Source organism: Fringilla coelebs, assembly GCF_963513975.1.
Source record: "Fringilla coelebs genome assembly, chromosome: 21".
NCBI lineage: Eukaryota > Metazoa > Chordata > Aves > Passeriformes > Fringillidae > Fringilla > Fringilla coelebs.
In genome coordinates, this window is record NC_140047.1 from 8,358,973 (window position 1) to 8,381,634 (window position 22,662).

General features: G+C 45.5%; 2 protein-coding genes across 3 annotated transcripts in view; one reads left to right on the forward strand and one right to left on the reverse strand.

Moving 5' to 3' along the window:
* TTF1 (transcription termination factor 1) overlaps positions 1 to 11,594 on the reverse strand; it is a 178,122-nt gene extending 166,528 nt beyond the window's left edge. The window contains exons 1-12 of one of the 2 annotated variants that reach the window (XR_014616661.1): positions 11,576 to 11,594; positions 10,862 to 10,962; positions 9,893 to 10,706; positions 8,863 to 9,110; positions 8,363 to 8,548; positions 7,267 to 7,345; positions 6,858 to 6,988; positions 6,130 to 6,358; positions 5,021 to 5,110; positions 4,736 to 4,801; positions 4,256 to 4,341; positions 2,505 to 3,884 (exon numbers count right to left, since the gene is read on the reverse strand). Coding sequence is in view for 1 of the 2 variants with exons in the window: in XM_084219482.1 (XP_084075608.1) it covers positions 3,682 to 3,884; positions 4,256 to 4,341; positions 4,736 to 4,801; positions 5,021 to 5,110; positions 6,130 to 6,358; positions 6,858 to 6,988; positions 7,267 to 7,345; positions 8,363 to 8,548; positions 8,863 to 9,110; positions 9,893 to 10,706; positions 10,862 to 10,931 (2,202 nt within the window). In the remaining variant the exon portion in view is untranslated. Of the gene's footprint in view, positions 1 to 2,249; positions 3,885 to 4,255; positions 4,342 to 4,735; positions 4,802 to 5,020; positions 5,111 to 6,129; positions 6,359 to 6,857; positions 6,989 to 7,266; positions 7,346 to 8,362; positions 8,549 to 8,862; positions 9,111 to 9,892; positions 10,707 to 10,861; positions 10,963 to 11,575 lie in introns of those variants that run through there. The other variant, XM_084219482.1, reaches the window with a different exon arrangement.
* A 617-nt stretch (positions 11,595 to 12,211) lies between these two features.
* Positions 12,212 to 22,662, forward strand: part of CFAP77 (cilia and flagella associated protein 77) — a gene marked incomplete at its 3' end in the record, with an annotated part of 56,963 nt that continues 46,512 nt past the window's right edge. Inside the window, exon 1 of the mRNA XM_084219757.1 lies at positions 12,212 to 12,338. Within this exon, the coding sequence (XP_084075883.1) occupies positions 12,213 to 12,338 (126 nt within the window). The 5' untranslated portion in view covers position 12,212. The remainder of the gene's footprint in view (positions 12,339 to 22,662) is intronic.

Sequence of the window (22,662 nt, forward strand, 5' to 3'; positions counted from 1 at the left end):
GGGACAGCACAGCCCCGGAGGCGGCGGGCGGGGAAACTGAGGCACGGGGCCGGGCTGTGTTATAGCCCGGGCACCGCCTCAGCGACGGATGGAGCCGGGCCTGAACGGTGTTATAGCCCGGGCACCGCCTCAGCGACCGGACGGAGCCGGGCCTGAACGGTGTTATAGCCCGGGCACCGCCTCAGCGACCGGACGGAGCCGGGCCTGAACGGTGTTATAGCCCGGGCACCGCCTCAGCGACGGACGGGGCCGGGCCTGAACGGTGTTATAGCCCGGGCACCGCCTCAGCGACGGATGGAGCCGGGCCTGAACGGTGTTACAGCTCAGGGACGGATGGTGATGGCCGAAAAGACTGGCTGGAAGTAAAACCCCATAGACTGGTGTCTACAGAGCAGGTATTTGTTTATTGCAGTGCTGGAGGTGAGGGGGATTTCTCCACTTCACTCACTCACCCTTGTCGAGTGCTGTGGTTTATTTCTACAGTAAGTATTCCTTGATGTTGTTATGTCGTTAAATTAGCTCCAGCACATGTATGATGATATTATACATAATGTTAAATCGTGGTTGTAAATAGCTTTTCTGTACTGCCTTGCACCTCCCCAGTTTAGGTGTTCTTGGGGGTCTTCTTTCATGAAGGCTCAAGGTCTTACTCTCATCAGAACTTCTTAGCTTTGTCTTCAGACCATGTGCAGTTATGGTGTTCCTTGGTCCTTCTGGATCTAACCAGACTAAATTCTTCATTTTGTGGCTAATTAGCTTTATATTTGCCAATTTCTCATTTGTATAGCCTCCTACTTCCCAGTATAGCTAAACTTGTCTGTTTGTGAGATTATTCACCTAGCAAGTTTCTGTTTATTTAAGCATTAAGCAACTAGCTAATTATAGACTGGCTATTGCATTGTATTGAAAGTTATGATTCAGGTGATATAAATATACAAAGTTATGATTCAGGCTATATTGGTGTCCTTTACAAGTTATATAAGCATCTTGTAACTTTGACCCAAGTTACATCAGCATCACTTTTCTCCACCTCCTTGGTTAAGACCTTACAGGAGAGAGGGGTGAAAAAAGCAAGTCCCCATTTGATCTTCAGCTGCTTCTTCAGCTTTGAAGTGCTGCAAACACAGCCTTGGAACTCGTCTGTCTCTGTCTTTGATAATGCCACACAGCTGAAGAGTTTTGTGCTGTAACACCACTCAGGTCATGAAGATGCCAGGGAGATGCTTGAAGCGACACATCTGCTTGAAACACCCGAGTTTTTAGGGTGCTTTTACACTTGAAGGATCTGTCATGCTCTTATTTATAATGCAGTCTGATACACAAAGCTTTGTCAATGTTATTTTCTTCATCATTCTGTGGAGCCTCTTTGGTTTTTTTTTAAACCTCTGCAGAGTTTGCTCTGTTTGCAGCAATACTGAAATATCCACGTGAAAGAACTGCCTCCCCCTGCCTGTAATCCCATGGGCACAGGGAAGAGGATGGTAAAGGGAAAAGCTCCTTCCTTGTGCCTTTCAGCACCTGGGAAATAATCAACCTGCAGTTATTTGCCCCTGTGCAAAGAGATTGCACACACCTCACCCAGGGAGATGAAGGAGTTTCCTTGCTCCATTCCCAGGGCTGCAGGGAGATGGAAGCCTCTCTTTCCTCAGGTCTGTGTGTCCCCAAAAGCAGCCAGGGCAGTGATGGATCCGAGTTCACAATTCCAGCCCTGGCTTGCTCATATTTAGCAGAGAAACTGCTTTAAAGGAGTATCAGCAAGATTTTTCCTGGGTAATTTCTGGGAGGGAGTAACAGGAGTTCATGCCCTGATGTGACCCTTTGAGCTGGAATATTCCTGGCTCACTGACAAGGGAGTGAAAGTGCCTTGGAAAAATATTTTAAAAGGTGGTTTTGAAGCCCAAACATGCAAGATAAGGAGTGGAGAAGGAGATAGCAGAGCTAAAACAAAGTAATCTGTCCTGTATGTACTGCTGATTAACAAGCACCAATTTCACCCTAGTAACTCTGAATTGCAGCTGGATTGAAAACCAGGGGAATGGCCTGGAGCAGGGAAACCTCCCAAGGTTTGGGATCCCTTACCTAAGCAAGGGATCCCTTACTCACACCAGATCCTTGGTAAGTGAGAGAGCAGCTGAATTAGTACTAATGAATAAGTCATTAATAAGGTGAGCTTTGAACCTTTATTAGATTCCATCAACTTTATTGAACTCTGTCAAATGATACATTTTACTCAATAAAACATTGCTACTTCTCTCTTGGGAGTGAGGTGCATTCCACTCAGTCATGACAGTTTTCTTTTAAAGCAAAGAATAAAATAAATCTCACCATGGAGATAGAAGTTTATTTCTGCAATATCTGCTTTACAAATTCTAGAACCAGGCATTGTTTGTGCTCTTGCCTGCACACAATTCAGAGCATCTCCATTTTCCAGGAAAAAAAAACCTTGAAAAAGACAAATTTTTTAGATTCAGGAATTCAAGTTTTTCAGCTTTTAACTTTAAAACCCATGAAGCAACACAAAGACCAAGGTGGAAGTAGTGTGTGTTTCCTTCTCCCATCCCCTTTCATCTCTTAGCTGGAAAACTTTACCCTCAAAGCAGGGGCTGGTGCAGGGGAGGTTGTGCCTGTCTCACAAAAATCCCAGTGCTTTCTATCTTCAGAGAGACTAAAGGCAGACAGTTAAATATGGGAAGTTTTCCTTTAAAATCCCTTGCTACAAGTCACCTTCCAAACCCTCCAACAAACCATTGAAAGTTCTGGATTTTCAGTGATGACTACTAGAATTGAAGAGGGAAATTGTCACTTATCAAAATGACCCTGAAAAAGCAGGGACTGAGTCTTCTTGCTTTACTGTCTAGTACAGTATATGGGAAATATAAACAAGCCTTAAAAAAATTTACACATAGATTTTTGGGGCTTTTTACATTAATTCAGTCAATTTACAAATAATCACTTCAAGCAGAGAGTTAAAAGTATCATACAAAACACAAGTACAACCTCCATCTTATTAAAATGTAGAAATTCTCCTTGGCAAAATAAAAATATATATGTATGCATATATATATATATATATACACTGTTTTGTCTCTGTATTCCAAATATTAAATACAACAACACTTTAAATTATTTGTTTTGGTTAGCATGAAATGATGAATACTAATGGCCAAAAGTCTTTTTTCTTTAGAAGGGTTGACAAAAGTGTAAGTCTGCATCAAAAATAAAATCAGTTGCTTTTAAGAATAAGATACCTGTTTAAAAAAACCAACTCAAAAGTTGTGCTGTTTTCATCAACACAGATGTCTTAAGACTTGATTATTAGAGTTTTAAAAGCAAACTGAAAACCTTTTTCCAATCCCAATAATTAAAAAAAGACTTCTGAAAACCAAGTTCATTCATAAAGGGAAAACAACAGCTCTCAACTCCACAAAAAAAAGTATTTTGAGACATTTCAAAAGCAACTTGTATGCTTACATGAAAACTTCTAAAACCAGATCTGAATTAAATAAAATGTGGCACAAAAGCTCTAATTCAATCTTCAAGATGAAACAAGACAATCAGAGGTGCCTGTCCTGACTCCTCCCATTGTCAACAGCCTGGGTACTTGCAGGTGGTGAGCTGCTCCCCACTTTCAACCATTTGCAGTTAAATATGCAAATTAGGCATGGCTTTTAGGACAATTAATTAATCACTCTCATCACTGCAGTCCAAAGTGTCATTGTGTGTCTCTTCATTGACTTCACTGGAGTCAAAAATGTCACTGAGTTTGAAAGCCTGCTGCTGCTGCCTTGCTGCTGAACTGTCAGAACTATTGCCTTTCCCCTCTTCTTCCCTTAACTTTTCTTCAAGTTCTGGGAGTGTCTTTTCATACAGATAATCAATAATTTCTATGAGAGAAAAAAAAAAAGGTGGTTTAAATTGGAGCTGTAAAGGAACAGCATCTCACAGACAGAAATTTTGTTGTCAGTATTAAATGCACAAAATCTCTGTATTGTTCTGATCACAGAGGCTGCAGGGAGATCAGGCATAACACAAATATGCAAAGAGAAATTAAAATGCAGTTTCAAGCCAAGGTATTAAAAAGAACAGGTTCATAAGCAATTGCATGAAGAGAACATTGAAAGTTATAAAAAAGCATTTATTAAAATAAGTATAAAGTCTAAGATTTTAGCCAATTAGTAAAAACTGAATCAGAATATGTATCCTCAGATTCAAGCCAAAGCCTTAAGGAGTACATAGAAAGAGCTGACATACTGACCAGAAAAAGTCCTTCTTTTCCAGAGAGGGACAAAGGACACTTTTAGCCTATAAAACTTTGATTGAACATAGTCTCTAGGAACATCTCTGCAAAGAGAAGAGTTTAAAGAATTAGTGGTGCAAGGAACTATCATAAAGCTTAATTGTTACTGAGTTAGCCATTCCTGAGAGTGATGCCAGTCAAACCCCAGCTTAGATTTAGGTAGAAATGATGGAATTCAAATAATAATAATTAACCCATAATATCAAATCATAATTTTTCCCATTAGTTGATGAACATCTGGAAGCACAGATCCACAACACCCCAGTATTTGGAACATTAAGGGTTTCAGATCTTGGCTTCCTGCTCAGTGCTATGGCAGGATATGTAACTGTAATGTTTCCAAACTGAACATTTCCTACAGTTGTAAAGGTATCAGAACTTTGATTCCTCTGCTTTCACTACCCTTTGTACCCATAAAAAGAAAGAAGGGAGGTTTACCCGATAGCATTGCTGATTTCATCCCAGTTTACTTCACTGGCATCCTCTGCTTTTGTTTCATACAACCTGTGAATGTGAGACAGAAGCAGTTTGCAAGCAGAACTCAAGACATCATTCAGTGCTCCCAGCTCCCCCAGTCAGAAATTACAGGACATTTTGTCCACATAAAGAATGGTTACAAAACATGTATCAAGCTGCAAGCAGGCTGTTCTCACCCTGGCAACTTCTGTAAGCATAGCTCAAACAGTGGGAGATACAGAAACATCCCAGTGGTCAGAACTGTACCTTTTAATAAGGGTGATCTTGGTCCGTAATCCATTGGTCCCTTTGTACAACTTCTGCCCTCTGGTCAATTTGCTTCTTAAAACTGAATTCCTTTGAAAACACACAAAATCAGGTTTCTATCATTTCAAGAAATTCCAAGCATCAAGATGCTGCTGCTGTCACAGAGGGGCAGTGTTCTGCCAAGTGACAGGGGGATTGAAGGGACACAGTCATCAGTGGAAACAATGGTCTTATTTTACTATGAATATCAAGGCACCAAAAAAGTAAAATGATACATTCAATAAAACTATACACTTTAGCAACAAGCAAAAATAAGAGTGCACTAATCATTACTATATGAGAGAAAGGGTAGTAATTGAGAAAGACACATCACCAATTACTTCAATATTTTATCATCCAGATCCTGTCACTGGGGAGCCCCAGTTCATAGGCAGGACCTGGAGAACCCTTCCCAGCAACTGGAAAATCCTCCACAGTGTGTCCACCCCTAGGTGAGGTTCCAAATTCGCCCCAAAAGTGGGTCCAGCTTTTAAAGGTCCCAAATCAGCAAGTCAAAGTGACTTGATTATATTTTTAGCACAGAACACCTGGATCTGATGGCACACTTCCCAACCAGCAGGGGCTAAGGCTTGGCCAGGACCCATGCCTTGGCTGGGAGGGTTTCCCCTAAAATACCCTACAAAGAAGCTGCTATTCCTGACAGTTGGGAAAGCTGCTCAAAATGATACATTTCTTGCAGATAACTACACAAGGTTATGTGAAAGTTTCTGAAGCAGCTGGTTTGGTGTTAAACAGCTGGCATAAGAGTCTCAATCATCTATTTTTAGGTAAATAATACTGCTGGTCTTAGTCACAATGCCCAGGGTTCAGCATGTAAGTCAACTCTGCTGCTCAGGCCTCAGCACACCAGGCAGAAATCAGGCTTTGCTATCACAGCAAACAGAGAACTTGCTGCAGCTAGCAAAGAGTTGTCTCAGACTCATCTGCAATGCCTCTTCTGTGCTCTACAATCTCTTAGCAAAGGATCATCATGGTACAAAACAGAAGTTTTGCAGAATAAACACACCCCAGAACACATTTTACTCTCCCAGTTTAGTCCAAGCCCTCACCATTTCTGTTTGCACTGTCTCCAGTATCGACTTCCCACTTTGGTTTCAATCTCAGTCCATGGCAGTGGCTGGTACAGCTGCTCACGGTCTATCCAGAGATCTGTGTCTGACTGTTCCAGGGAGGAAAGAGAACTTGGATTTTCTGTCGTCAGTTTTCTCCTGATCACATCCTTCACTGCACTCATTAACTTCTGGGTCTCTTCCTCTGTCCAAGGACCATAGTTAATAGCTAAAATTGAAAACCCACCAGGTTAAGGTATAATTTATCATGAATGATTAGGGAAAAAAAGAGCAAATGTTTCATTTTGCATGATTTTTATTTATAGGACCAACTTCTTAACACATGTCCTACAAAACTCTTGTGCATACCAAGCCTGAGAGTTCAACCTAAACACTAAAGAACAGTCTGATCTCCAGTTGTTACCTTCTTAAACCTGGCTGCCAAATTCCTTCTGCCCTCCCCATAAAATCATCTTTTTTAGATGTCAGTTCTGTTAATAAAGAGTTATATTTGTTCCACTTTTTCCTCATTTTCTTTCAGAGATTTTTCTTATCCTTTCCACATATAAATGCAATCAGTGGTGTGAAGAAGAGGACCATCACTACAAATCAATTAATTAATCAAAGACCCCATACTTGAAGGACTTTTTCCTAATGTTTAGGGTACCTACATTGTACAGTTCAAGTTACATTACACAAAATGAACTGTTTTCCTTAAAATTACATACCTGACTTGATTTCAGAAAATTTCATAGCAACTGAGAGGTTAGAACGGCACATCAACTCAGAAATCTTCTTCCAGTCATTGCCATGCAGAGCTTGATACTTCTTTAATTGTTCTTTTTCCTCTGTAGTATACCTGGTTGAGGAAATGGGCACAGATTCAGCTGTAATTTCAAACCATTTCAATCTCTTAAAGAGCTGTAACATCTGCAGGTAATCAGTGTCAATCACCACTATCACTTCAAGTCACATTTTAGAACAGAGGAATCAAAAAGGGAAAATGAGTTATCAATTAAGTCACAGTAACTGGCACAAATAGGAGAGAGGATCTTCGTCTGAATCCATTTTTAATTTACAAATAATCAACACAGACTGATACTAACATTCAGAAACACTTTTAAAGTATTCCCTTACCTTCCTTTATAATTATTTGGGTCAAACATCTTCCTTGCTCGATAATATATCAGCCTCCAGGGCCGGGGTATGCCCTCAGCTGGAAGACAAAGGAGCATTTTTAACAAACATTTCTAACAGTGGTGAGGCCAAAGTGAAACAAACCCCAAAACCCAACACCACACATTTTCAGGGCCATGCTGTCATCAACAGCTATAACTGCATGGACTGGCTGTGCATTTGATCCAGGGGTGATTACAATTTAACTGGCATGCTGAACACTCCCATTAAAGAGAGACATGAGACAGCCACCAGGCAGGAGCTGAGGAGACCCTGGGTGCTCACACACTGTTCCAACTGGGAAAAGCAGGCACTGGGGGCATCAGCAAAAACCAAGTGAAGATCTCTGCTGCAGGAAGATCCCCAGAGACCAAGCCCTGGGAACACACAACCACCTTGGGCAGCAGTGCCCAGCAAGGCACAGAACACCTGATGAGACTTTCTGCCAAACTCCCAGACTGGAATGAAAGTCAACATCAGGGAAACGTGCCAATGCAGAGGGAAGGATTGCCTGAAATAACCCCAGAGGAACAAATTTCTAGTTTGATCCCAGCATCCTGATCCATGACAGGCTGCCCTTTACTCTGCCTTGCCTGACAGTCACCAAACAAACAGAATAAAGCTCCTGGGGCACTGAGGAGATCCCCAGCTCTTGGAAGACTGGCATGGCTCAGTTTCTTCTACTCCCCTCAGTCCTGCACCTGCCACCTATTTATTGGTGACAGTTTCAGACAGGACTTAATCACTCACAGCTGCCATTAGTAACCTTAATTGTAGTTTAGCAAATAATACACTTAAAGCCATAAAGCCCAAATGCAAGTCTGGAAGTCTTTACTGGTCTTGCCCATATTTAATCTCTAAACTCTTCCTATTTGAGACCAGGTAATAGGAACAGTGGATTGTGCAGATTATCAACTACACCATGTCAGCAGCTTCTTTTCTTACCAAATTTAGCAACATCAGTGCTTCTCAATAAAAATTATTTTACAGAATATGCCATGATATCACCAGGTTGTGGAATGCAACATTCAGCTGTCTGAATAATTTAAATACTCACAGATTTTTTCACAAAAATGATATTCTGTTTTCAGGCGATGGATGATGTCTTTATCATTTGGATACCTCGAGGTAAACAAAAGTTTTTCAGCACTGTCTATTCCAGTAAGTTCTAAGAACTCTTCAACATTTTTCCTGATTTGTTTATTTTCCTTCTGGGTAAATCTGCCAAACTTGACAGCCATACCTAAAATATAGAAAGGTTAAAAAAAAAAAACAAGTCAAACCTCAAGTACCATCTCTTGCACATCTCAGGTATCAACAAAGTCAGAAGGGAAAAGAGAAAACTGAAAGAGACCAAACCAGCTGGGAATCAGCAATTAACACACAAGTTTGGACTGAAATTTGCCAATGTGGAAGCAGATGCTACAAAACAGAGAAACAGAAAATCTGCCAGTGGAATGAAGTGAACCAGACTGTGGGTGCAACAGACATGACACTCCAAACCTTAGCACAGCTGCACAGTCCTTCCTCACTGCAACAGGATTTCAGAGAGCTCACCCTGTTTTTTAAACTCCTTAAACCTCATTAGGTCTCTTCCAGCCATTTTCTTGACTGAACTGTCTGATATATTCTTCACATGAGGAATAAACTCTTCCAGTTCTTGTCTTGCAGTATCCAAATCCACAAATGAAGTCATGGCAGAGTCCAGGCCTTCCTCACCATCCACACTGACCTCATCAGAGGCTGCCAGTTCAGCAAAGGAATTGTTCTGCTGCTTTTCAGGTGATGCCAAGGCTTTTGGTGTCCTGATATAGAACAAAAAAGGCATAAAATAAAATACACCACTAGAACTCCAAACCAGAGATGTTGTTACCATCTTTACCATTAAAAGAATTTAAATATTTGCCAATTACAGAACAAAAAATACTTCACACATTCACTGCCCTGCATTTCTAACCTTTTAACATAATAATTGTAATTTATTTCCAAATTTCTATACTTACAATAATCAAGGAGCTTTCTGAAGTTCTGAAAATCCACAAAACTCTCACACATGGGCATACTGAAGAAATAATGTCTCTTGCTAGCACTGGCACACAGATTTTTTCCATCTGTCTCTTACTAGTGCTCCTGTTTTGTTTTCTAGACACTGCAAAGGCATCAAGAACTACTTACACTTCATTTGCAAAGAACATTTAGCTGACCTTACTAATTGCTTGGTTAAAATGCACATGGCCACTATAAATATCAACTCTAACAAATGAAATCCTTTTCTTTTCCTCCCACTTTTCTTTTTTTAAATGCAAATTGTTTGCAGGTAAATTATTTCTATACCTACAGTTTTTAAAGAGGAGAAAAGAGCCTACACTGAAGTGTTCTTAAAAACTGTTGTTGGATCTCCACAAGAAAACTGAGGTTTTAAAGTTGGTCTCTAACATCACAAATGCTGTGTAAGTTCAAAGTTCTTTAAAACACACTCAAAACAGAATGACAGAATGAAGAAAAACCTGGAGCCCAAATAACAAAAGGAATGTGTTTGGGGAGAGGAGGAAGGAAAAAAAAACCCACAAAGAAAACCTGAACTTACATCACATCAGAGTCTGAAGAGCTTTCTTCCATGACATAAGGGCTGCTCTTAATGACCTTTTTAGCAAGTGCTGGAGCCCTCTCAGCTCGCCCAGCTGCTTTACTGGGGGTGGAACAACCAGCAGGGAGCTCCATGGGGACCTCAGTGATGGCAGAGGCAGCATCACAGCCTCCATCCCCACCTGCAGGGCAAGGCCACTCCCTGTCCTGCCCTGAGGGTGACAGCAGCGCCTCAGCCGCTCCATCCGTGTCCTCCTGGCCACCGACCTCTCTCCTCTTCTTCCTCTTCTTTTTGGATTTCTCTTTGTGGCCCTTGCTGTGCTCCTCAGAGGGAGGCAGCTCACACACCTCACCCTCTTCAGGCTGCTTCTCTTTCCTTTTCTTCTTGTGCTTTTTAAAATGAACACAATCAGCAGCAGCCCCCTCCTGGCAGTCCTGGTTCTCAGGGACACAGCTGACATCGCTGAGCTCGTGGCTGCTCTCCTCCCTCTTCCTCTTCTTCCTCGGGGAAGCAGCTGCTCCAGTCCCATTGCTGATCTCATATTCCACCTTCACAAAGTATTTATCCAGTACAGTCTGCTGCTTCTCACCCTTTTTTTTCAGTTTTTTCTTCTTCTCCCTGCCCTCCCCAGCCTGTGCTGCTGCATCTTCAAAGAGCACTGGGGAAATGTGGCCAGGCTCTGCATCTTCCACACTTTCAGCATTTTCATGGGTGTTGTTGGACTCACTTGGTTTCCTCTTCTTCTTTTTCTTCTTCTTGACAAAATCCTGGACTTGAAAATCACCTGCATGTGCTTTGACTTTCATTTTTTTTCCTTAAGTAAAAGAGAGTTTTATTGGAGTGTTGCCATTTATACACCATTTTTGTTTAAAAGAAAACACCTTCCCCCCCAAAAAAATCCAACAAAAAGCACAAAACCCACCCAAAACCTTAACAATTAAAAACTCAAATTTTATCTTAGACTCTTACTTTTCAATCCAGTTAGTTTTCTAAAGTGCCTAGGAAAAGCTGATGCCTTCTTTGTCAAACAGATGTGCATCACAGCTGTCCCCAGCCTTCAAAGTGCTTTCCTACAACAACAAAAACGCTTGAATAAATTTAATAACTATTAGCTTGGATTTTGAATAGCTGAGCAACGTCTGGCTAGTATGTTCAACTCAGCTTTCAGCACTGAAACAACACCAAGCTAAAAACAGCAAAGAAACATGAGACTCATCAGCACTAAACCCCAAATTCTGATTAGAAGTTTCTGAGGATCCGAGCTCAGCCCTGCCGGCAGGATTCAGTCACACAGAGCAGGCAGGAAGCATTTTTAGCACATTTTCTACATCCAGCCCATACAAAACACTCACCACGCAACACCCCCGTGTCACGTTCGAAACACGCGCCCTTGAATTTCGCATCCCCAGAGCGGCTCGCCCTGGGGCATCCCCTCCCTGCCCTCGAGGGGAACGAGCGGCCCCGAGAGCTCCGCGGAGCTCAAACCACAGCTCGCCCCTAGGCCCAGATACCGAGAAACCCCGGCTGAGCGCGGCCGGGCCGGGCCCCGCCGCTCCGGAGCCACCGAGGGAGACTCCCAGCGCTCCCACAGCGCTCTCGGCAGCCCCGAGCTGTGAGGAGCCCGCAATCCCCCCCGACCCCGCCGCCCCTCCGCGGTCTCGGCCCCGCCGCGCCTCCCGCTACCTCCACGCGGTGTGCGCCCGCGCCGCCGGCCCCTCGCGCACCGCCCCCGGCACATCCGTTCCGCCGGCGGAAGCGGCCCCAGCCGGACCCCTCAGAGCGGCGCACCGCCTGTTGCCTGGAGACGGACGCCGCCACGCGCGCCTGGAGTTCGGTGGGAGAGCCCCGTCACCGGCACCGGGCTGTGCAGACAGCCCCGGATCGGCATCGGCACCGGGACCGCCGAGACAGCCCCGGCACCGGCACCGGGCCGTGCAGAGAGCCCCGGATCGGCATCGGCACCGGGACCGCCGAGACAGCCCCGTCACCGGCACCGGGCCGTGCAGACAGCCCCGGATCGGCATCGGCACCGGGACCGCCGAGACAGCCCCGGCACCGGCACCGGGCCGTGCAGAGAGCCCCGGATCGGCATCGGCACCGGGACCGCCGAGACAGCCCCGGCACCGGGACAGCCGAGACAGCACCGGCACCGGGACAGCCGAGACTCTCCCCGGGCACCGGGACCGCCGAGACAGCCCCGGCACCGGGACAGCCGAGACAGCCCCGGCACCGGCACCGGGACAGCCGAGACTCTCCCCGGGCACCCGGACCGGGACTGGGACCGCCCAGAGCCGCCTGTGCCGGGAGCGGCCCCCGCGCCATGGCGGGCGGCAGAGCGGGGCCGCGGCGGCGGCCCATGACCTTGGCCGAGGCGGGCCCGGGCACGGAGAACGAGCGGCTGGGGCTGGTCCGGCTCAGCATGCTGCGCAACCCGCTCATCATCAAGGTGAGCCCCGCGACCCCCGCGACCTCCACCCCCGAGCCCCCAGCCCATCACCGTGGCCACCTCCCATCCCACAGCCAGCGGGGAGGGTGAGCGGTCCCGGTCGCCGCGGGCAGCTCCACAGCAGAAAAGTTTCCCCTTAAAGCCGTTCAAATCAGTTTCCCCAAACCCCCGCAGCTGGTTTCTATGACGAGGAATTTGTGTTTCCCCGCTGCTCCTTGACAAGCACGGGCGTGTTTTAACGAGCGGTCCGCAGCCGGTGATGGGCACAGAGCAGGATGGGCTCTCCCTGCCAGGGTTTCCCCAAGTCCCGAGGTCCGGGCAGCCCTCGGGGACAGGGACCGAGATGTCACTGGGGCTGCTCTCCAGCCCCAGACACAGCAGAGGGGTCCCGGGGAGAGGGTCACACGAACCGTCCCCACCTAAATTACACCGCCCTCGGAAGGGGCCGCCCGGGGCAGTTTGGAGCCACCGCCCTGGAGGAGTCCAAGGAACGCCTGGCACTCAGAGCCCTGCTCAGGGTGACAAGGTGCTGGTGGGTCACAGGCTGGACTCGATGATTTTGGAGGTCTTTTCCATCCGAAGTGATTCTGTGATTCCTTAATTAGCATTTTCAGCCCTGCTCTGGAAGTTCTGCTCCCTTCCCAAACTCCCGGCACTTCTCAGTTCGTTATTCCCACTCCCATCCCTGCCCTGCGCACCGGCTGAGCTGGGCGTGCGGCTGGCAAAGTTCTGATCATCTCACTCGGGTCGGTTCCTCCTCCTCGACACCCACCGCAGTCAGGCTGTCCCCGAGCAGCAGCTGAAGTGCAGCTCTCGTCCCCTGGATGGCACTCGCAGAACGGCTTCGTGCCCGCAGCGAGCCCCGAGCCCGCCCCGCGCTCCCGCACGGGCACCGAGCGCTCGGAGCGGCTGCTGCTCCTCGCCCTTCCCCTGCAGCAACAGCTCCGGCTCCCAAGCCTTGTTTTCCCGCTTAAACCGCGGCTTTCCAGCCGGAGTTCGGCTCTTGGGTTCCCTCCGTAATCGCACCTGGCACCGGCAGGCTTGGAAGTTGGTAAAATTAGGGAATTTGGAGTGTCACTGGAAATGTGAGACTTCGCAGCGTTGAATTCTTTTGTAACTCTAAAAATCTATTGGGGGATTTTGTTAGGCATAGGAAAAAAAAGAAGCAGGCTTTGCATCAGAACTCAAAAGCAGCCTCACTTGCTCAAATCCACACCTACTTTCTTTCTTTTCTCTGGATCCCCGAAGTGGGATGGGAAGGAGAACTCTTGCAGAGCATCCTGGCACTGGGAATTCTGAGCGATTTTAAATGGTGGCATGTTTTAATAAATTAAGAGACAATCTGGATTTCTGCAATCTGGTGAAACTAAACTTTGAGCAAGTTTTAGAAGGAAAAGGTAGTGTTCAATTTCAGTATTCCGGATGATTTCTGTTTTCTCAAGGCTTCCTTGCAGGAGGGTTTGTGCTGGTAGGGATGTGAGGAGATGTGCATCCACCCGGTGCAATCCCCGAGCATGCAGTAAGCAGGGTGATAACAGGGACGCTTTCACTCTTGCAGCCAGCAGTAATTGCACTTCGTGGCGGGTTCTGCTGGAGTTTGTGCAGCAAACTGCTGCCCCCCTGCCAGCTGCCTTCCACACTGCCCCGGGGAGTGCTGGATTCACCAGGGTGTCCCTCTCTGCCGGGGGGTGACAGGGCTGGGCTGGCAGTTTGCTGGACAAAGGTGACACACTGACACATCAGCCCTCTGCCCTTCCTCCTCCTCTTCCTCCGGCTGCTCCCAGCCGCAGCCTGGAATCCCCTCCTCATCCTCTGGAGAGGATGGCCAGCAGGTCCCAGCCCTCGTGCTGAAACTGAAGGACACAAAGATGGTTTAGGAGAAAAGGACAAAAGGTTTGGAGCCAACTGCAGCTCGGAGGAGTGCTGCTGGCAGCCGAGGGAGGGCATGAGGAACACACAGCTCCGACAGCTGCCAGGGAGCGTCTGCGGGCAGCAAACACACAGCAACCTGAGGCCAGGGGAGATGGATGGGACACTTGGTGCCTGATCCTCCTCCAAACAGCACTTGGACCCCAAAACAGCGGTGCAAGTGTGACAAATCTACTCTGCAGCAGCCAAAGAACATCCTTCTTTCTCTTTGAGTTATTTTATGCATGTTCTGAATGTGGCATCACGTATCCAAACAAGATCCCTGCCCAGGCTGAGCCTCCTGGCCCAGCTCTGCCCAGCCCCAGCCTCCCCAGAGGACATATAGTCCCTCCCCTCTGGCTATAAAACCATCTTCTTCTCACATAAACATTTCTAGGGATGAGTGCTCTGTTTCTCTGCTAGAATGTATGTTGTGTTTTGTTTAATCGAGGAGTTAATTTAGTTATCAGTATATATTTGCTTGCAGCATAAAACTGAGGAAAGCATTTCATCTACTGATGCCAGTAAAAATCTGAGCAAAGCATTTTTGGTCTGTTCTCACCAGTAAAAACCTTAGCCAAGCACTTTTCCAGTACAAACTTACTGAAAACTCCTGTGTTACAAAAATAAACCAGCTCTGGGCAGGAAATAAGAGTTTATCACACTTAACCCCTGGCAAGCTCAACACTTCAGAAATAGTGACCCACAGCAGTTTGATTACATTTAGATTAATATCTTCTGTATAATATGGTACAATTAAGTTCAAGATATCACTGACAAAGTCATTGTCACTAGCAAGGAATTGGATTTACCTTCCTTAATGTGTGAAGGTAAATGGGAAATCCAGCCCCACGTGCCAAAGCATCCCCTTACCTGTCCAGGTGGAGCCAGGGGCCACGCAGGGAGCAGGAACTGCTCTCCAGGAAAAGCCCTGAGCAACATTTGGCTCATCTTCAGAGCCCCTACTGCTGCTCCCAACATGGAAACGTTCCCAAACTGGCATTTCTGAGGAGGAAGAGGAGGAGGATGGTGCTGGTGCTCTGCTGGCCAGGAAAAGCTGGCACCAGGTCCCAGCGCAGACTGCAGGAGAAGCAGATTTAACAAACAACCGCTGGAATGTGCAGTGTTTATTTTACAAGCTTGTTATTTACATGACAACTGATGCCAGGCTGTCTTTATTGGTCTGAATGCCAGGGCATTTAGGGTTCATTTTCCTAAGCTTTCCTCCACAGCCCCGAGGGCTGGAAGTTTTTCTTTTTTTTTTTTTTTTTCCAAAAGCTACAGGATTCAGACAATAAAATTTTAGCAGCTACGATCTCCAGAAGAAGAATATACGATCAAAAAATCTCCCAAAACCATGGGAACTGGCACACTGACAGCCTTGGCTGTGGAATTCCCAGCAAAGGAAGGATTAGCCAGGCCAGGAGAGAGAACTGTCCTGTTTGGTGGGTGAAGGGGGTGAACAGAAGAGCTTTCCCTGGGCTCACCCAGGAGCCTGCTCCAGGGATAGCACACACTATCCCTGTGTGGGTACCAAGTAAAGGCAGAAATCACCCACCACGTTTTTCTTTTTCCTTTCGTGCCTATTGAAGCTCACCATGAAGTATTTCTGAGCCGGCTGTCACAGAGCAAGGCACTGCTGACAATTGTTGCAAAATCGTTTTGATTTCTGGAAAGATCCATAGGATGGACACTACAAAAGCAAGTGGGGCCGTTTTGTCAAACTAAAATTTTGTCACATAGTGAAAAAAGAAAAGAAAAATCTGTAATTAAGCAAGAGACAAAGCTGGACAAGTGCACGGTGTGAAAAAGAATATTACAACTTCGAGCTGTAAACTGCATCATCACAAACATCTCTTGGAATAGAAATTACTGACAGGGCAGGTTTTCCATCACTCTGAAGCTTTTATTATTGACCTGGACTAGGCTGCAACAGGGCTTTTACATCTGAATGCTGTGCTCATCCTTGAGCCTTTAACCCTCAGCTTCCTGGGTGATTTGGGTTTTTATTTTTTTTACATTCCTCCCAAATGCACTCATCTTCTTTATCTCTTCTGGCACCAGCCCGACGGAGTCAAGGTGAACTCGGCACGGGTGAGGAATGGGACTGACAGGAGCAGAATCATTCCCTTGACACGGAGCAGCCACACAGCCCAGGGAGGGCTCTCAGGTCCCTCTGCTCCCCTCAAGGGACCTGGGGCTTCAGCCACAGCCAGGATCTGAACCAAGATCCCCCCAGTGCCAAAGTGCTGATCACAGCCCTGTCAGGCAGCTCCCAGAGGGTTTGGGTGACTTCCCTCAGGGGTTGGCTTTGATGATTTCAATAATTCTGTTCCCTCCCCTAACCAAAACCTGCTCACAGCTATTTGGGATCAATGCATTTATTGGAAACTTGGTCCCAGAGCAGAGTTCAGTTCCTCTGTCTCTCACAGACAGAGCAGCCACAAGTACCATGAGCTGTATTTGGAAAAAGGTTGTTTTATTTGGTGTTAATTATTCTCTTTACCTCAAATCACTGCATGTGCTGAACATCCTGCCTTCTGTGCTTGCTGCTTGGGGACACTGAGGTTTAATTAGTGTTTATGCAGCATTTTGTGTGCTTATTGCTATTATTATTATATCACGAGTACTATTATATTTTTGCAATCTAAGACCCGTGTTGTGCTTTTAAAAATGTATTCTGAGATGTCTATACAGTGCCTCAATAATTCATTAGAGAAATAAACTAATGAAGGGCTGGTTAGTCAAATAATCATTAGGTTTGGTTCTGAGCTTTCCTTCCAATGCTCTGACTTCTAAGGGTTTTCTTCTCAGCATGAACTCATTTAAGATTTTAAATGAATTATTTGGTACACTAAAAATTAAACTCCTTATGAGCTTTAGTGCCCTCCCATATTTTGCACAGGCACTGCTGAAATAAATAAGGTATTTCCAAGAGGCAAGTAAACATTCTGCATGAATAAAAGTAGTGGGTTTTTCCACCTGGTTGTTTGAACACAGGCTCCAAAGTGCCAGCTGTGTGACTCAGCAGGCAGAGGGACAGCCCCAGCAGCACGGGCCTGGAGAGCTGCTCACTCCCAAGATCCACAGGCAGGATGTAAAATCAAGCAAAAGGGCATTTTGATCCTTTATGTGAACAAAACAATGCAAATTGGTGAGACTAATAAGCCCAGAAACATTACAAGGTGAATGCCTTTTATGTTTGTGAAAATCTTCTATGTTTATTTGTCTAATACAATGGAAATAAAGCTTCAAAGGCTCTTTGATTTAAAAGTGCATTATTGAAGTCAGCCAGCACAATAATAATGGTTAGACCAAATTGTTGCATTGTGACCCTAATAGCAGTGTCAGAGCAGAAAACACTGCACAGCCTCTTGCCCGAGCTGGTGGGGATGTAAAAACAAAAATTATGCCAAAGGATGAGAGGATGTAGTCAGGATAGGGAAAAAACTAAAATGAAATGGGTCACAAATGCATCCATACGTTCACAGTACACCCAGAGCTGCTGCAGGCTATAAATTTTTATGATGAACCTAAAACTCAGGCTTTATTCTCAGAAAGATTTAAGAAACTTTGGGGGAGACCCACTGCCTGTTTTAGTGCTGCCCCCAAGCCCCACTAAGCCAAGAGATGATTTTCAGACTAATTCAAATTGAAGACACCACAGAGAAAGTCAGGGATATCCCAAATCCCACTGCAGTGCCCTTACCCCACCCACCCTGCTCCAGGGACACTGAGCCCAGCAGGCTGAGAGCAGCACCAGAGAGCAGCTAAAACTTGTAACAGCACGGGAATATCTCTGCCCTCTTTCCTCTCCAACCTCAGCTTCCCACTCCAACACCAATAAAAACCCTCCTTCTCTGGAAGAGGCAGCACAAAGTGCCCTGAGCACAGAGGGAAAGCTGGTGGGGGCTCAGTGAGGACAGTGATGGACAGGAGGGCTTTGGGCAGGCAAAGAGTTGGCAGCTGGCCAAGGAAAAGGTGAAAAGCTCTTTATTTTTAAACATTCTCCTCTTTTTGAGTGCAGAACGTAGAGCAAAGAGAGCATGTTGTCAGCAGTCACAGAGACCAGAGTTTCCAGCTCCTGATTTTTGGGAGTTTTCAGCCACGCTTTCCCCAAGGGCAGATTGCTTTCCATGCAAATTCTTAGAGATGCTCTTATGCCTAATTATTGGATTTCAGAAGCTTTTGTCATCTTGCAGGGATTGTTTTGTTCTTGCTTGGCTGCTCACATTGTACAGATTAGACAGAACCTGCATTGCTGAGAATATTTTCTTTTTTAACCATTTGTACTTTATAAAATAAATTACACTGACTTTCCCACTCACATTTATTTGAAGTAGCAAAGATAAATGCAAGTGGGATCTACTACTAGATTTCCAGCAACAGCCTTTAAGAAAACTTCAATATCAAGGGAAATATCTCTAGTTTGATTTGTTTAAGCAAACCAACACGAGGTTTGTGCCTAAAAATCTTACAAGTGAAACCTGATTAAAAATAATAGCGTAACTCCCAGGCTGGGGGGATAAAAACCCTCAAAGCAAACACAGTGAACCTTGCAGTGCTCCATAAAGAGCAAACCAGCCTGAAAAATAACACTGGTTTTAATCAGGAGCTTTGGCTTGCTCGCCCAGGTAGAAGAGCCCTTTTGTTTGCAGCTTTTCAACTTCCCGACTTACATTTGCTGTCTCCATCACCCTCTGGTGGCTCCCAGGGGATTCCAGTGGGCCGGTCAGGACTGTAACTCCATTAATTACCACCTATTGCAGTGTGTTAAAGCCTTAATACAACCAGAACTGCAACTTTCCCTGCACGGGGGTGGCTGCATCCGTCATCCCTGCTCTGCTCCCGGTGCTGTCCCACCTCTGCCTCCAAAATCAGGCAGCTAAAATTGTTTCCAGCTTAGCCCCAGCCCTGAAAAGCACAGTCCCAGATCACACTGGCAGTTAGTTAGCATTTAGATAGGCTGGGACGGGGCTCTGTACAATAGGCATCAAAGCTGAACTCTTGGTGCAGCGAGAGGGATTAATTTCTTTAACCAACATGCCTGATCTGGCCTATCTCATTACCCTGCCTTGTCAGTGTCGATGTTAGATTTGATTGAAGATTATACCATTTAGGCCTTTCCCCTGCTTTCCACAGAAATCAGGCCTATTGAATTGCACATTCTTCCATGGGCCCCTGTCAATACTCAGTGGCCTGAGCCTCTAATTCTGCTTCATTTAAACTTCATCAACTTTTCCAATCAAGTGGAAGGATCTGAAATAGGCTCCGTAAGCAGAAAGGGCCTTTTTCCTTTTGTCAGATAATTTATTCTGTTTTCTCTTTCTCTCCCCCTCGCTTCCCCACCTCTTTCTCTTTTTCTTCTTTTCGCTCCCTTTCCCTGATGCTGAAAATGAGATTACAGTATTTAAATGACTATGATAATCAATCGGGGGACCTTGAGCCGAGATTGAGGTTAATTTTTCTTAGCAGAACAAAGAAGCGTGATGCCATCGGGGATTTGAAGGTGCAATCTGTGTTTCATGCTTGTATTCCTGCCCCCCCCCTCCACCCCAAAACTGCAGTTTTAGGAGTCTTTTCTTGTTACTAACTATGCAGTTGTTGTGATTTTTAAGAGGAGAGGAGAAATGTAATTTTGGGGCTGATAAATAGCTAACAACCTTCAATCAACGATTTTAATAGGGAAAAAAACAATTCACTTGCATGGAGAGACTGCAGATCTAATGAAAGTGTTATCATTACCTTATTTATTTTTAAATATACTTGGAATAATTTTCTGCAGTGCTAGGAATAGTCCTTCCAGCCTGCACAGCAGAGTTGTGAACTTTTAACTGAATGCTCCTTTTACTCAGCCGCTCTTCCTACTTAGCAGCTTTCTTGGCTGCTTGGAAAAAAGTTGATGCTTTTGTCATGATTTTGCTAATCAGGAATGGAATCGCTTATGTTCATCTCAGAAGCTGCCTTGAAATGGCTTGTTAAGTCTTTAGATGATGTATTTTTGGTTGTAACACGCCAGCATTCACTCACCTGGATCTTTCCCATTCCCTGCTCTGGAAGAGAGAAAGAGAAAAATATGCATTTCTTTGCTTCCATCCCAGCTGTCTTGTCAGTGCTGTTTTACATGCTGCCACCCAATGTTATCTTTTATTTGTGTCAGGAGAGAGGATTTGACAAGTTCAGTATACAATGTTCATTTGGCAAGGCAAATTTTTCATACCAATTTTGAGTAGAAAATGAAACCATCTTTCAACACGACGAGCGACATCATTTTTGGACAGACTTATTATGAGAAGAAGAATTGCAAAACTTTATTTTCCTGCACGATGCAGAAGAAAAACAAACCAGGAAATCAGACATTTAAACAAACAACAACCAAAAAAAAAAAAAAACCAACCAAATATGTATGAATGTTTGAGGCCATCAGTTTGTTTTAGAAATAAAAATTAACCACCAGCTGCTGTCAGGTAGCTGTGGCCTCCTTTTTGTTAATCAGATGCTGTTGAATTTGGTTGCATCATAATGTAGCTTTGTTTCAAACCTTTTTAAGCTCTCAGATAACTGGGGAAGGTAGACCAGACTGACTTTAGAAGTTTATCAGCTTTTGCCAAGCAAACCAACACTGGAGGTTTGGGAAGGGGCTCAGGGCCTGAGAGAGGGAGGGTCCAGGGGCATTTCAAAGGGCTCTGGGTGCTCTGCCTCCACCCAGAATGCCAAATGTAACTTCTGGCAGTACTAAATACTCTGAACAAGCCAATTAATGGGGAAATCTCATTGTAAATGGTGCTGTCCCATGTGTCTCACAGCAGGTTCCCTGGGGACGAGGGTTTGTGTCTGACAGCCCCCCAGCACAAAGGGCTTCTGCTCCACGAGCAGGACTGGCTGTGCCACTGCAGAGCGAGGGCCCAGGACACTTAAATGGATATTGCCTGAGGAACACTGTGCATTAAAAAGGGCTGTCAAAGCTTCACTGGGTGACAAATTCATTTTAGCCCCCAGGACCCTGCAGGGTTGGGAGGTGCAGCCTGAGAGCTGTGTGGCTTTGGGCTGAATGTCTTCCATGCCCTCAGCCCCTGGTGGGAATTGATGCTCTTTGGTGCTCCAGCTTTGCCCCTCTGGGAATTTTACCCCCACCAAAAGCAGCAGCAGCCCCAAAATGTTCAGTCCCACAGAAGTGGAGGGAGCTGTGTGTATTTCAGGCAGCGTTTTGATCTAAGAGTTTTCTCTGTGAATTTTACCCTCAACAAAAAGAGCAGCAGCCCCAAAATATGCAGCCCCACAGAAGTGGAGGGAGCTGTGTGTGTTTCAGGCAGTGTTTTGCTCTGAGTTTTCTCTCTTTAAGCAAATGTTGACTCACCAAGGGGAAATTAAAACTCCATTAGACATTGCCACACTGCAGAACAGACCCCATTACAGCGGCCGAGCTGCAATTAATTGGATTCCTCAGATATCACTTAATTCTGGGAAGGCACAGAGAGATGGGAAGGACAAGGCTGATCTAAACAATCATTTCCTAAAATAACATAATCTAAATAAACTAATGAAGTGATTACACAGTTATTAATCTAATATGAAGAAGAGTCAGAAGAAAATATTGGGTATATAACAATTTAGAAAGAACAGTAGAGTTAATACCATTCTGGTTAGACTCATCATGAGGCAATCAGCATTTGTGCTTAGGGATGGATGCTGGTTTTGCAGATTAATTATATTTTGTGCTAAAAGCTGCCATTTCAAAGCGTCCCATCTTCTGCTTTTTTTGGTCTGTTGTTCACACTCAACCTTTCAACACCCAGATGGAAGGGACCACTGTCTGTGAGGCACTGCAGGTTTGGGGGTTGTTTTGTTTTTAAAGTAAAGTTAATTTTGGATTAAGAAATGTAAAGCAAAATAACCATAAAAACAGACTCCCTAGTGTGCAGATAGAATAATCAGCAATTTGAAAATATTCTGGCCCAGGGAGGGCTCTCCACAGGCAGTCCCTGTGCAGAGAGGCAGTGGGGAGCTGCCTGCTGGGGGTGCAGCAGTGCCTTGGGTGCTCTGGGGGTCCCCAGGGCCAGGCAGGGTCCCCCCAGCCTGGGGCCAGTGCAGGGAGCAGATCCAGCCATTCCCACAGAGCTTCTCTGTGCAGAGCTCAGTCCCTTGCATCATCAGGGTAGAGAAAGTATTTGGCTTCAGGAGAATAAATAACTAGGCCTTATATGTCATTAAAAATGCATTACAAGGAAAATACAGTGCAGCTATAAATAGAAAACAAAGCAATTCCTATATAAACTTTTACAATTGCTGCTACTCTGACTATTTTTCACTGTCTGGTTTTAAGTGAGTTTAGCATCTGTGATCTCTGGAGACTGAGATCCCTTGAAGCTGCAGCTCTCCTGGCAGTGCTCTGGGCTCTGCAAGGCTCCCCCAGGTT